Below are 14,170 nucleotides of genomic sequence, written 5' to 3' on the forward strand. Positions count from 1 at the left end.
GGGGGGAGGGGTGTCATTGGAGAGGGAGATGGTAATGTGATGCTGCCACTTAAGGAAGAGGTGCTAGAAGTAGCTGCTGCAGCCAAGCAAAGGTGGTGCTTACTGCCCTGGAGTTGAGGGGGGTTACAGCAGGAGGCTTGTGAGTTACAGGTCAGCCTAGATAACAAAGTGAAACACTTACCTCAAAACGACAACAATAAAAAGGGTCATTGAGATGAATTACTTGGTAAAGGCACTTGCCACCAAGCCTTGCCACCCAAGTTTCATCTCCAAGACCCACATGATGGAAGGAAAGAACTGACTATAGCAAGTTGTTCTCTGGTCACTAAACATGTTTCATGGCACACAGGCGCACACACACATACATATATACATACATACATACTTACATAAATGGATGAATAAATGTTAGAAAAGTGTGGACTGGGGATGTAATTCATTTGGTAGTGTCTAAGTAGCGGTGTGCATATGTAATCACAGCACTTAGAAAGTGGAGGCATGATCAGCTTGACTTTGAGGCAAGCTACATGAAAGCCTGTCTTTTAAAAAAAAAAAAATACATTTGAGTGTTACCAATTAAAGATGATAGTAATAAAACCCTGGGCATCAGGGTCAGGTCAAACCCAAGGTGCCCCAATATTTTGATAACTTATTCTCAGTTAGGGGTAATTGTGCTACCCTCTTAGGGGGCACCTGGCAACATCTGGAGATGTTGGTTTCCAGGGCCCCAGACATACCAGGCATGTGTTCCATCACTGTCTTTATTGCTATGATAAAAGCAGCTTAGGAAAGAAATTATTTACTTCAGGTTACAGTTGTCCACAGTGGAAGGAAGTCAAAGCAGGAACCACGAAGTAGTGCAGCTTACTGGCTTGCTCCCTGTGGCTTAATCAGCTCTCCAGGACCATCTACCCAGGGTCTCACTGCCCATGGCAGGATGGGCTTATCCACATCAATCAGCAATCAAGAAAATGTTCCACAGCCTTGCATAGACCATTCTGATGGCATCATTTTCTCAATTGAGATTCCCTCTTCTCAGATGACACTAGTTTGTGTCAAGTTGACCAAAAGAAATAATAAATTTTATTAAAGTGAAATTTTAAAAAGAACAACCACTAAACTGTACCCCACTTCAGGAGATATTTTTTTTGCTACGGCTGAGAGTTTTCCCTCGGCAACTATGAGTAGAGCCGAGATTGTACAACGTACAAGGTTCACCTCTGGTTTTCCCACTGCCTCTCATCGTAGTACAGTCAGCATTGTTCTGCCACTAGAGTGTGTTGATGTATCAAGAGAGATGGGTCCCTAAGCAGGAAGAGAACCCATGAGCTCATGGTCACTGCTCAGTTGGAGAATGAAGTAAAGAATGCTTCTTTCTGTGTCCTCCTTAGCAGAGGGTCAGAGCCTGAATTTGTGACCTGAAAAGTTTGGGAAGTAAGTTTTGGAGAGATGACTCAGTGGTTAAGAGCACTTGCTGCTCTTGCAGAAGATCTGAATTTGGTTCCTAACACCCACATGACAGCTCACAACAGTCTGTAACTTTATTTCCAGGGGAGCCTTCTTAGGGGCTCCAGGGTTATCAGGCATGCACATGGTACACAGACAGAAGTGCAGGCAAGAAACCCATCCATCTAGAACTCCAGTTCTGCCCTCTTCTGACCCCCTCGGATACTGGACACACACATACACTTAAGGAAATAATAATTTAAGAAGCTGTCTCAGAATGCTGGGGATGCAGCTTAGTGATGCATTGCCTAGTGTGTTCAGGGTCCTGAGTTCAGTCCCCAGGGATGAACAAAGAGTCAAAGCCTTGACTTTCAGGATGCAGGAAGAAAGACTGGACCTGACCTCCTCAGTCTGAGGGATGAGGGCATGAGACAGTGGGGACTGAAGCTTGGACTTAGTGTCCTGACTCAATCTCTTCCTCCAGGAGTGCCTGGACCATGCTGCTGAGTGCCTACTGGCACGGCCTCCACCCTGGCTACTACCTAAGTTTCATGACCATCCCGCTGTGCCTGGCCGCTGAGGGCTATTTGGAGTCAGCCTTGCGGGGACATCTGAGCCCCAGGGGCCAGCAGGCCTGGGACTGGGTCCACTGGTTCCTGAAGATGCGTGCCTACGACTACATGTGCATGGGCTTTGTGCTCCTTTCCATGGGTGACACACTCCGGTACTGGTCCTCCGTCTACTTCTGGGTCCACTTTCTAGCCCTGGCCTGCCTGGGGCTGGGGCTTGCTTTAGGTGGGGGCAGCCCCAGCAAGAGGAAGACACCATCCCAGGCCACCACCAGCCAAGCCAAGGAAAAGCTCCGGGAAGAATGAGCTGTGCTGCATTAACCTGCCAGCCGGTTCAAGCTTTTCTTGGGAATTCTGTGAACCAAGAATCCTTTGTGTGACTGGGATCCTGGAGAGGATTCCCTCTTGCCAACTAATTCCCCTCCCTCTGGCTTAAACAAAGCTAGGGGTGGCCTTCTAGGTTCTCTCTGCATCTTGACCTTTTTCAAACCTCCCTCTGCTGATATCAGGGTATTACTGTCCATCTTTGCACCAATCATCAGGTGTTCTAAAAGCCACACTTCCCAGAATGCAAGGGCAGGGACCAGTAGTCATCTGGCATCTTGGACAAACTCCCAGTAGGTCCTCAGTATTGGGACAGGAGCATCAGGGCCAGCATCAGGAGAGGGCAGGAGTGTCCTTCTTGTTTTCCTCTTAGCTTTTTATCATCAAACCAGTATTTCAGAGACCATGATCTTATACATCCTGAAGGAGAAACTGAGGTGCCAGTGAGAGGCCACAGGGGAACACACTCTTATAGAAGTAGCTTCTGTCTGAGCCATTTCTGGGCCCCACACAACCTACCACCCAGTGTCATCCTTGGCCTGTGACAGGTCAGAATGTATAAATCTCTCCCAATAAAATGTTACACATGCATCTGTTTGTGAGTGTATCTGTGGGCGACAAACTGAGGACACTGAGCCCAGAGTGCCAGTTTGGCATACTGAGGTCCTGGCTGCCATGAAGGCTCAGGAGGCAGTAAGGACTTCAATTCCCAGCAGACCTTTTAAAGCAGAGGCTCAGCTCCATTGGAAGTGTACCATCGTCACCCCCGGGCCACCTACTGGCCAGGTATAGTCCCGCATCAGGCCCCTCCCTTACCTAGGGCAGTCTCCGCCTTGGGGGCCTCCAGAGCCGGAAACAACAGGTCCAGAAAGTACTTCCACAAACATGGAAGAAAGTCCCAGGGAAGCCTGGGGTCCATCTACGGTCTGGTCTAGTTCTCGGAAGGCCAGAACAGGTAGGAGAGAGTCCTGGAAAGTCAGGTCCATCCGTAAAGAAAAGAAAAAGCTGGCTTCCTGATCCTGAGAGCAGAAGGGAATTTCACTTCCTGTGTTTCCTGAGAAGGAAATTCAGACCCCCTGAAGAGGAACTGTGCAAAGACCTAGTTAGACTGTTGCAAGAGAGAGTTGGGAGGGGTCGGAGTAGGAAGCTCTGCAGTAAGAGAGCAGGAAGTTGAAGTTTGGCCTTACACTTGGGGTAGAAAGGAGTTGGGAGCTCACACCTAGAAAACTTGGGAAAAGAGGCTAGAGTCTTAAATCTTGTTTGTAAGAGAAATGGTGGGATCTCTAGCCCTGGATGTAAGGAAGGAGAACCCGAGTCTAGACCCCTGGGCCTGAGGGAGGTGGGCTGGGGCCTGGACCCTTGTATCCAAGGGAGAAGGTTGGGATCCTAGATCTGAGCAAGCTGGGTTGAGGCCTGGATTCCTGTATGTAAGGTAGAATGATGGAGCCTGAACTCCTGGATCTGAGGGAGAAGGTTGGGGCATAGGCTCCTGGACCTGAGGCCTTTACCCTAGGTCTGAGAGAAAATGGGCTGGAGCCTGAACTCTGGGTCTGAGGGAAAAGGACTGTAGCCTGGATTCCTCTGTCTTCCAATCTCACTGTTTTCATGCCCAGGCCCATCACTGGCCTCAGTGCTGAATGATCTCCCTAGTGCTGCTACTCTTAGATACCGTGGCCCTGGTGTGCCCCCTTGGGGAACACTGGATGAAGATGATGGTGAGGGAAGGAGCCTTCAGGCCTTTGCAGAAACTGCCCAAATGGAATCTCACCCTTCCCGGGAACTTCCCTGGCCTATGCAGGCAAGGCGGGCACATAGGTGAGCAGCTCTTTTCTGACACACCTTCCTATCAGTAACTTTTCCTGATTTCAGAGGGTTATTTTCTTTATTGCCTTACCACCAGCAAGGGTTTGCCTGGGCTTACTCTGAACTTTGCGTTAAGAGAATCAGAAAGACTTAATCATTTTTTATTTTTGTTCTTCCTCCTTCTCCCAAACTTTCTTCTTGGTGTTTTGTTTTGTTTATTCTTTCTTTTTTACATTTTGGTGTGTGTGTGTCCCTGAGAGCATGCATGAGTGTGTCATGGCTTTCAGTAGAGCTCGGAGGACAACTTGCAGGAGTCAATTCTTGGAAAAGTAAGGACTTTTCTATGCCCACCCTTGCTCCCAAATTATTTCACAGAGACCTATTATATTTATTAATTGCCTCAGGTACTATAGCTGGGCAGATACAGTGCTATTTAAACCTGACTATGCTGGCCACATCCTACTTCTGAGTCATGTGGCCCATTACTTTTCTTCATTCCTGTCCTCATGTCAACTCCCTCATGACACCTCTGTCTCCCTCTTCCTCCCCCATTTTTCCCTCTCTTTTTCTTTCTCCCCGACTTCCCTCCCCCCATCCCTTGAATCCCCCCACTGGGATAGGAAGTTCCACCTTAACTCTCCTGTCCAGCTATAGGCTGTTCAGCTCTTTATTAAGCAATCAGAGGTGATAGAGAACAATTTTTATACAACATGGAGACAGGAGCTGGTTCAATAATAATGACAATGGCAACGTCCTGACTGCCGTCAGATTTTGGGTTACAGAAATCAGGATTTGAATACATAGTATACAGAACATCCCCCAACAAATTTTCTCCCTCTACCATGTGGGGCTTAGGGATCAAACTCAAGTTTTAAGTTGGTCACAAATACCCTTACTTGCAAAACCATTTTGTTTTGTTTTATTGAGATAGGTTCTCCCTCGGAATCCAGGCTGGCCTAAAATCTCTACTTATCCCAAACTGACCTTGAATTTGCCCTAATCCTTCTACCCTGTTCTCCCAGTTGAGGGGACCACACTCTTGAATGGCACACCACACCTAGTTCCTTCGTTTTCTTTCAAAAGCATATCAGTAATCTGCCCAGCCTGTCCTGGGCCTCCCCCTGCCTCAGCCTCACCACTGTTGGGATTGTAAGTGTCCACCACCCTACATTGCTCTGTCATTATTTTCTGACTGACTTCTTATGTACAAATTAGATTTTTCTGACTGCTTTATTTCTATTTGGTTTGTTTATTTATTTATTTATTTTCAAGACAGGGTTTTTCTGTGTAGCTTTGGCTGTCCTGGACTCGATTTGTAGATCAGGCTGGCCTGGAACTCTGCCTCTGCACCACCATGTCCAGCTCATGACTCTGCTTTCTTTCCAGGAAGAACCAGGCTAGGGAGCAGTTGGCCGCTGGCTCTGAATCTAGGGCTACCCACTGGACGCGACAGCTTTCCAGGACCAAGGGGAAAATGAAAGAAGGCTTTCAAACTATACAGCCCTGGGCATGGACGCTGAAGAAGATTGGGGGTGTGGTGGGCTTTAAAGGAAGAGGTCTGGGGGCTGGACTTCTGGGCTCTGAGGAAGAAAGGCTGCAGTGTGGTTTCCAGATGGGGTGGAAACTACCCCTGGGCCTTAGAAAGAGACCTGTGGCCTGAAGGATGAAGGCTAAGGCCTGAACCCCTCTAAATCAGAGAGGAGAGGACCGGAGTGTGGGATTCTGGGTCTGAGGGGGACTGGTTCCTGGACTCCAGGGTCTGAGGGGAAGACAGGGCATGCTCTAGACTCCTGGCTTTGAGGGAGGAGAGCTGTGTCTGAGGGAGGAGGGTTGGAATCCGGACTCTTGGTCTTAACTGCACTATTGAGGACCTGATGCCTCTTGCTGCCCTCTGCAGGCCAGTTTGGAGCAGGCACTGAGTCCTACTTCTCCTTGCTGCGCTTCCTTCTCTTCCTCAACCTCGTGGCATCTGTGATTGAAGTCTGCATGAAATTGATCCCTACCTGGTTGGAAGGGGCTCCTCCAGGTCCCCCTGGCCCTAACATCTCCTCACCCTGTGGTTCCTACACCCCTCACACTCAAGGCCTAGTCACGTTCCCCACTCAGCTCTTCAACTTGCTCTCTGGAGAGGTGAGTGTCATGGTTCCCAGAGGGACATCCTCACTTTTGAAGCTTGGTGTCCTCAATGACCTGGTACAGGTCACCAAGCTCCCAGATCTTTGACTCCATCCAGTGCCACAGTCATCCTTGTTGTGCCTTTCCCTTCCCAGGGTTACCTAGAGTGGTCCCCTTTGTTCTACGGGTTCTACCCACCCCGATCAAACCTGGCCATCACCTACCTGTGCTCCGTCTTTGTCATCAGCTTCATCTACTTGCTGTTCATCCTACATCGGTTAGTGATACCCACATCCTGATTCTGATAGAAAGGGAAAACTGGAGGTGGTAGGGACCCCCTCCCCCAGAAGTCATTTCTTCAGCATTAAAAATCTATTTTATTTTATTTTTTGTTTTTTTGAGTACGGTTTCTCTGTGTAACCTTGGCCATCCTGGACTAGCTTTGTAGACCACCAGGCTGGTCTCGAACTCTTAGTGATCTGCCTGCCTCTGCTTCATCAAGTTCTGGGATTATAGGTGTGCACCACCTTGACCAGCTGGAAACCAAATATTTTTAAAGGGACAAGGGGTGAGGGCTATGGATATAAAACTGGGTGGGGCTATGCTCCCAAACTGAGAAAAAAGAAAGAAAAATATATATATATATATATATATATTGTCTCCTAATTACCAGGCATTTTCCCAGCTTGTAGTCCTGAAGGTGGACACAAGCTGTAAGACAGACTATTTAATTATGAACAAATATAAATTATGAACAAGTGTAAAACAAGAATAAATGGGTGAAGGAACCCAGGCTGTTCTGGCAAGATGAAGGCAGTAGTATAATTTTGAGACCAGCCTTACCCTCATAGTTAGACCCTGTCTCAAAATACAAACCTTGTCTCCTACTCCCATCACTCTGGGAGGCAGAGGCAGGTGGATCTCTGTGAGTTTGAGCAGCCTGGTCTACAGAGTGAGTTCCAGAACAGCCAGAGCTACACAGAGAGACCCTGCCCCACCCCCCTCAAAAAAAAAAAAAAAAGGCTGAGGAGATGATTTGGTGATTGAAGTGCTTGCTGCAAAAGCACAGAGTAGGTTTGGACCCCCAAACCCACGGAAGAGCAGCAGTGCACATCTGTAGCCCATAGCACTAGGGGTGGGGGCGGGCAGCAGAGCCAGGAGGATCCCAGCCACTCACTGGCCAGCCAGGCTATGCTAAACGGTGAGCTGCAGGTTCAGTAAGACTCCTTCTGAAAATAACAAAATAGAGGAAGACACCTGACACCTGACATACACCTCTGGCCCCATGTATTCATGCATACATTAAACAAACTATGCACTCATGCATACACACGCACAAACACACACACACACACACACACTCACACACACACACACACATGGCTGGCTGGCTGGTTATGCAGAGAAGATACTTAAATCTTGGGAGCTGGGAGAATCTCTAGGATAGTTTTTTTGGAAATATAGGCATTCTTTCTGGTTTTCATAGATGTTCCCACTGGTTCAAATACAATGAATAAAATCCCCAAAGATGCAGAGATCATGAGGGAACACTCCCTAGTTGTCAAGGAGGCAAGGAGAGGCTATAGTGAAGGTAGACGTAGTCTCTCTCCAGTTCTATTTTTCTCTTGTTTTTGCGCCTGTCCCCCAAACACTTGTGTTAATGGGCAGTTTGAGACGGTTACTCTGTTACCCTGTAAACGTTTGGCTGGTCTGAAACTCCCTTTATATCCAGGCGGCCCTCGAACTTTCCGAAATCCTCCTGATTGAGCTTCCTTTGTGCTGAGATTACAATGCATGCCGTTGGGCCAGCCTGCCTCTTCTCTAGAATGTCTTTTTATGTCCCCCTTTCCTCTGGACATCAGGCAGTCTCTCCTAGGTTCTTCGGTTGCTTTAGGGTGTCTGCTTCTCACATCTCTTAGGCTTTGGTTCTGAAAGCTTTGTGTATCTCTCTGACTTCAGCAGGTGGCACCCGTTCACAGGACTGTTAAATTCGGGTTCCGTAAGGTGCCCCCACTTACACTTCTCCTATGATCTGTTCTCTCAGTTCGGTGTCTGGGTTGAAGGAGACACTGTTGGCCGAGTCAGAGGTTCTGACCAGCTACAGCCACCGGGTGTTCTCAGCTTGGAATTTTGGCCTCTGCGGGGATGTTCACGTGCGGTTGCGCCAGCGCATCATTTTGTATGAACTGCAGGTGGGCTGGGGAGGCTGGGCCACCGCTAGTTGTGGACCAGACAAGACCCTGCTCAGATAAGGAGTAGGGCATTGCTAAAAGACAGAGAGACAGAGCTAAGGGGAAGCCACGCTAGGAATGCCTGATATGAAGGAGACTAGGGCACTAGGGCAGGGGATTCATAAGAAAGGGGCAGAGCCTAAAACTGGTCCAAAATGAAATGGGGATTGGTTTGAAAAGCTGAACTGGCTCAGAGTCTCAAAGGAGCGGGTCTTGAGATTCTGGGTTGGGCTAAGAGTGTTTGGAGTTCTGGGTTAGGCTAAGGAGGAGCAGTGGCCCGAGAACTAAGTGGTCCCATGGACAGCCCTGGAGGGTATGGAACAAAAGCTATAGTGAGTGGTTCAATCTGAAGAGCCAGGCTTGAAGGCTGGATCCGCAGCAGCCATCCCTTTTGGCCTCAGGTGGAACTGGAGGAAGCCGTTGTCCGGCGCCATGCTGCAGAGCAGACGCTGGGCCAGCGAGCCAAGGTGTGGGCCCTGAGGACGCTGCTCAACCTGCTGGTCCTCGCGCTCCTGGGGGCGGCCTTTTATGGCATCTACTGGGCCACTGAGAACTCCATGACGCTGCAGGTGCAGAGGGGCTTGGTGGAGGGAGGTCCTCGGGTCCTAGAGCTCACATTTCCAAGAGTGATTTCCTGTGGGAGAGAACTGAGCTCTACAATTCCTGGGATTTTCGGGTCCTCTAAGGTAAGATTTTCAGTTTGCTTCTTTCCTTGTTCCACACTTCCTCCCAGGAGACACCCCTTGTCCAACAGACCCCACTACTGAAGCTTCTGGTGGATTATCTTCCATCCATCTTCATTTCCGTGTTTAACATCGTGCTGCCTCCTGTGTTCAAGTTCATTGCCTCACTAGAGGGCTACACTCGCAGCCGTCAGATCATCTTGATCCTGCTTCGGTTCTGGACTCGTGGGCTGGGCTGGGGGCGCGGGGTGGTGGGGGAAAGAGATGGGTGGAGAAGGGTCACTGGTTGTACAAAGAAGACAGAAGTCTGGGCCGGTGAGGTGACTCAGGATAAAGGTCCATGCTGTGCAAGTCTGGCGATCTGGGTTCATCCCCAGAATCACTCCAGAGTTGTCCTCTGCGGCACGCATGCATTCACACACACATTTTTTTTTTTTTTTTAAAGACAAAGAGGGCCTGCAGAGATGGCTCAGTGGGTAAGAGCAAGTACTGCCCACCCTTGGAAAGCACCAGGAGTTGGTTCCCAGCAATCATATCGGGAAGCTCCCAAGTGCCTAAATATTCAGATCCAGGGGATCAGACGCCCTCTTTTTGCCTGTGCAGGCCTCAGCATGCATGTGGTGCGCGCGCGCGCACGCACACACACACACACACACACACACACATACATGCACAGGAAAACATATAAGAAAATCTTAAAAAAAAAGAGAGAGAGAGAGGGAAGAAGTCCCATGCATAGGGAGTTTTGTTCTCAAATCCTGACACTGAGACTCAGTTCCTTCCTCTGTGAAAAGTCGGGGTGGGGTAGGATAAAGCATATAGTGAGGGAAATCATGAGCGTGTATCCAGAAGGCGGCCCTGCACCAGCGTGAGTACCTTCCTCTATCTTCACCTTGCAGGACTGTGTTTTTGCGCCTGGCCTCCCTAGTGCTCCTTCTGTTCTCTCTGTGGAATCAGATCACGTGTGGGGGAAACATGGAGGCAGAAGGATGCAAGGCCTGTGGCTACAATTACAAAGAGCTTCCGGTGAGAACACTGCGGGTGCACATGTGGCATTTGTGGGCCTCGAGATAGGACAGGGATACCTGGAACTGGGTAGACCCTCCCTTGGTTTGAGAGGAAGCTGAACACGGTGTGAGTGCTTATCAACACAGAAGCTCCCACCCATGCAATTCATGTGGGGGCTCCAATGCTTGCTGCCTCAGCTGCCTGAGCCTCCAGGGAGGAGGATCTGTCTCACTGATTTCTTCTTCAGTGCTGGGAGACTCGTCTGGGCCAGGAGATGTACAAACTTGTGCTCTTTGATCTGCTGATGGGCCTGTTGGTCGTGATGTTGGTCCAGTTTCCTAGGAAGTAAGTGTCCTGTCCTTCCTTGTAGCCCTGCCTTTATTGAAGCAGCCCGTCCCCACCCCCACACAAATGAAACTGTTTTGCTCCACCTTTTTTCTTTTTTCTTTGCTTTTTAACTGAGGTCTTTGTACAAGCAAGGCAGTTTATCACTGTCTAGCTACACCAGCCATCTTTATTATTCTGTTAATCTTATTTATATATTGGTGTGTCTGTGTGAGCATATTCTGTATGCTTGTGTGTGGAGTGGTCAGAAGAGGGCTTTGCATGTCTTCCTCTGTTGCTCTCTGCCTATTCCTTTGAGGCAGGGTATTTCTCCCTACGTCTGGGTCTCACAGCCAGGGAGCCCTGGTAATCTTATCTCTGGTCCTCTGGTGGCTGAGGTTACAGGCATGCCAGGATGCCTGACTTGTTATTTGAGGTCTGGGATCTTAACTCTAGCTCTCGTGATTGTCCAGCAACTGCTCTTCAGTGCTGAGCCATCTCTCCTGATCCATATACATGTATGTATAGTATACATATTATTGATTTATTTTAATTATGTGTGTCAGGTGGGGAGGCTGGGGGGGTGGGTATGTGCATGAGTACAGGTGCCCATGAAAACCAGAAAAGAGTGTCATTTCCCTGGAGCTGAAGTTACAGTTGTTTGTGAGGCACCTGATGGAGGAACCCCCCCACCCCAACACCACCCCCATGTGTGTTTGTGTGGGTGGATCTCTACAGCTGTCCTGGAATTCTCTATGGAAACCAGGTAGTCTTGAATTCACTGAGACCCACCTGCCTCTGCCTCCCAAGTGCTGGAAACAAAGGTGTGTGCCACCATGTCTGGCTCAGTACAGGCTCTTAAGCACTAACTATCTCTCCCATCCGTGCTTTATTTTTCTCAGACAGTGTCTGACTGTAGTTTAGGCTGGCCTGAAGCTGGCTTTGATTGACCCCACCCAGCACCCCACCCACTTTTTTTTAATTGTTTTATTTTTATGTACATTGGTTTTCTGCCTGCTTGTATGGGTGTGCAATGGTTATCAGATTCCCTGGAACTGGAGTTACAGGACAGTTGTGAGCTGCTCTGTGGGTACTGGAATTGAACTGTATGTCCCCTGGAAGAGCAGCCAATGCCATTACTCCAGCACCCCTCACCTTCTAAATCCAGAAATCCCCACTCCCTGTTTTTTGGTTACTTCTCTTTGACTCTATTCCTTTTTTTTTTTTTTTTTTTTTTTTTTTTTTTTTTTAAAGCCCTGACTGTCCTGGAACTTGCTCTGTAGACCAGGCTGGCCTCAAACTCAAAGATCCACCTGCCTTTGCCTCCTAAGTTCTGGGATTAAATAATTGTGCCAGGATGGCCCTGCCCACTCCTACCACCTTAGTATTTCAGGCCAGCTAACTATACAAACTGAGTTGTCCCGGAACACACCTCACAGCTCCTCACAAGCCTCTTCAAAAGAATGGGCTGTATGGTAGGTTTGAGAAGACCAAAAGGCAAGCCTATGACTGCCCCACCCTGTTCTTCAGGATACTCTGTGGCCTCTGTCCTGGGGCATTGGGTCGTCTATCAGGGACTCTGGAGTTCCAGGTGCCCGACGAGGTGCTGGGACTCATCTATGCTCAGACAGTGGTCTGGGTGGGAAGCTTTTTCTGCCCTTTACTACCTTTGATCAACTCCGCCAAGTTCCTGATCCTTTTCTGTCTGAAGAAGGTGAGTCTGAGGACGATCCTGAGGTCTGAGCAGAGAGGTGGTGGGGACTGTACTTCCAGGCTAGGGAAAGGAGGAGGCCAGAGCCTCTGAGTATTGTGCCCCGAGGAGGGGAGGAGGGCACTGGAAGTCAGAGAAGGTGGGATCTGAGATATTCTGACGTCTAGGACTAAGCAACACATGGCTCAGATATCTGGGCTCTGCCCCAAAGAGGCTAAAACTCCAAGAGGAAAAACAAAGGATTGACTTAGGTCTCAGATCTCTATTTCCTCACTTCTCACCAGATGACACTCTTTTCCATCTACTCACCGGCCTCCCGCACCTTCCGAGCATCCACAGCAAATTTCTTTTTTCCCCTGGTGCTGCTTGTGGGTCTGGCAATCTCTGCTGTCCCTGTGCTTTACAGCATCTTCCTGTAAGTACAAGGTTCCTGTTTCCCTTTGTGCTCATGCAGGGTTCCCACTCTGGCCCTACTTGATTGAATCCAACATGTCTTGGCCTGCAGGATCCCACCTTCTAAGCTGTGTGGCCCATTCCAAGGGAAGTTGTCCATCTGGGCCCAGATCCCTGAATCCATTGACAGCCTCCCTCAGACTGCCCAGAACTTTCTCTACTTTCTGGGGACCCAGGCTTTTACTGTACCCCTTCTGATCTTTTCTAGGTGAGTGGCTCCAGACTTCAGGTCAGAGTTTGGATATGTATGATTTAGTGTTTGAAAGAGAAAAGAGTTGGGGCAGGCCACCAAAGGAGCTGGGTACCTTTGTCCAATGGAGGAGAACTGGGGCCTGGATGCCTAGATCAGGAGCAGGAGAGCTGGGGTCTTGACTCTTAGGTCTAAGAAAAAAATTCTGGGTTTGGAACACTGGGTTAGGAGGTCTGCAGCCTAGACATGGGGTGGACGTATGAACCTCTGGGTCTGAGAAAGGAGGGCTAGAGTCTGGATTTCTGGGTTTGATGAAGGGTCAGGGGGTGAGTGACATGGAACTTGGATCTCTGGTCTGAGCAAGAAAGGCTACTGTTTGGACCCCAGATCTTGGGCATCCAAGGAAGACTGGGGTCTGGACTATTGGGTCTGAGGCAGAAGATGAAGGCTGGTGTTAGGAATCTCAAGAAGGGTTTTGAGGGACCTGATCTTGGTTTCTTTTTAAAAATAATTTACTTATTCATTTAATTTTTATATGTGTTGGTATTTGGCCTGCTTGTATGTCTGTGTGAGGGAGTCAGAATTTGAGTTAGACAGTTGTTGTGAGCTGCCATAATGGGTGCTAGGAATTGAACCCTGTCCTTTGGAAGAGCAGCCAATGCTCTTGAGCCATTAGATGAAAATGATATTTTTTCCTAGAGTGATTTTCATTCCTCTCTTCCTTAGCATCCTGATGGCATATACAGTAGCCCTGGCTAACTCTTATGGACGCCTTATCTCTGAGCTCAAACGCCAGATAGAGACGGTGAGCCAGGCTGGTTTCCCGGGAAGGGCTTCGTGAGAACAATAAAAGAGGACCGTTGGTGAAGAGGTGTGCCTCACTTTAACCCCTCTTTGCCCGCAGGAAGCGCAGAATAAAGTCTTCCTAGCTCAGCGAGCTGTAGCTCTGAGCTCAACGAATGGAGCTCTCTGACCATTCTGGCTGGAAATGCCGTCCCACCTTCAGCCCCTCAGACCCATTGTAATCTCCAGTGACTTCACATATCAAGCAATGGAATCGAATCCCACGCCCTCCGCCACCGTGCCACAATCTCAATTGAGCCGTATTAAAGAGCAACTGTAGAGGCCGCTATGCGTTTTGAAACCCGGTCCTGAAGCCGTGGGCAGGGTTTGTGGAGGGTCCCGGTCCCTGTCTGTGGGAAGGGCTGGTTTGGGTTTGCCTGAAGTGCTGGCAAGGCGTCGCGTCACCAGCCTTTTCCAGCAGCGTCCGGGGTGGAGCAACTCAGGTTGTGAACGCTTAGGATTGGCTGTGG

General features: G+C 49.1%; 2 protein-coding genes across 6 annotated transcripts in view; both read left to right on the plus strand.

Annotated features, from left to right (window-relative positions):
• The window catches only part of Mboat7 (membrane bound O-acyltransferase domain containing 7), a 14,279-nt gene extending 11,349 nt beyond the window's left edge, over nucleotides 1-2,930 (plus strand). For all 5 annotated transcript variants that reach the window (XM_055595569.1, XM_055595568.1, XM_055595567.1 and 2 more), the window contains one exon: nucleotides 1,931-2,930. In XM_055595569.1, coding sequence (XP_055451544.1) covers nucleotides 1,931-2,321 — 391 coding nt within the window. In that variant the 3' untranslated portion in view covers nucleotides 2,322-2,930. The remainder of the gene's footprint in view (nucleotides 1-1,930) is intronic.
• A 234-nt stretch (nucleotides 2,931-3,164) lies between these two features.
• Tmc4 (transmembrane channel like 4) lies at nucleotides 3,165-13,993 on the plus strand. Its single transcript, XM_055595564.1, has 15 exons — nucleotides 3,165-3,294; nucleotides 3,953-4,154; nucleotides 5,529-5,674; nucleotides 6,040-6,272; nucleotides 6,413-6,534; nucleotides 8,302-8,449; nucleotides 8,890-9,057; nucleotides 9,222-9,385; nucleotides 10,071-10,197; nucleotides 10,427-10,524; nucleotides 12,034-12,217; nucleotides 12,499-12,629; nucleotides 12,720-12,875; nucleotides 13,584-13,662; nucleotides 13,762-13,993. The coding sequence occupies exons 1-15, from the start codon at nucleotides 3,225-3,227 to the stop codon at nucleotides 13,828-13,830; spliced, it is 2,097 nt and encodes a 698-aa protein (XP_055451539.1). The 5' UTR covers nucleotides 3,165-3,224; the 3' UTR covers nucleotides 13,831-13,993.
• The last annotated feature ends 177 nt before the right edge of the window (nucleotides 13,994-14,170 follow it).

Source organism: Psammomys obesus, unplaced genomic scaffold, assembly GCF_907164565.1.
Source record: "Psammomys obesus unplaced genomic scaffold, mPsaObe1.curated_primary_1811, whole genome shotgun sequence".
NCBI lineage: Eukaryota > Metazoa > Chordata > Mammalia > Rodentia > Muridae > Psammomys > Psammomys obesus.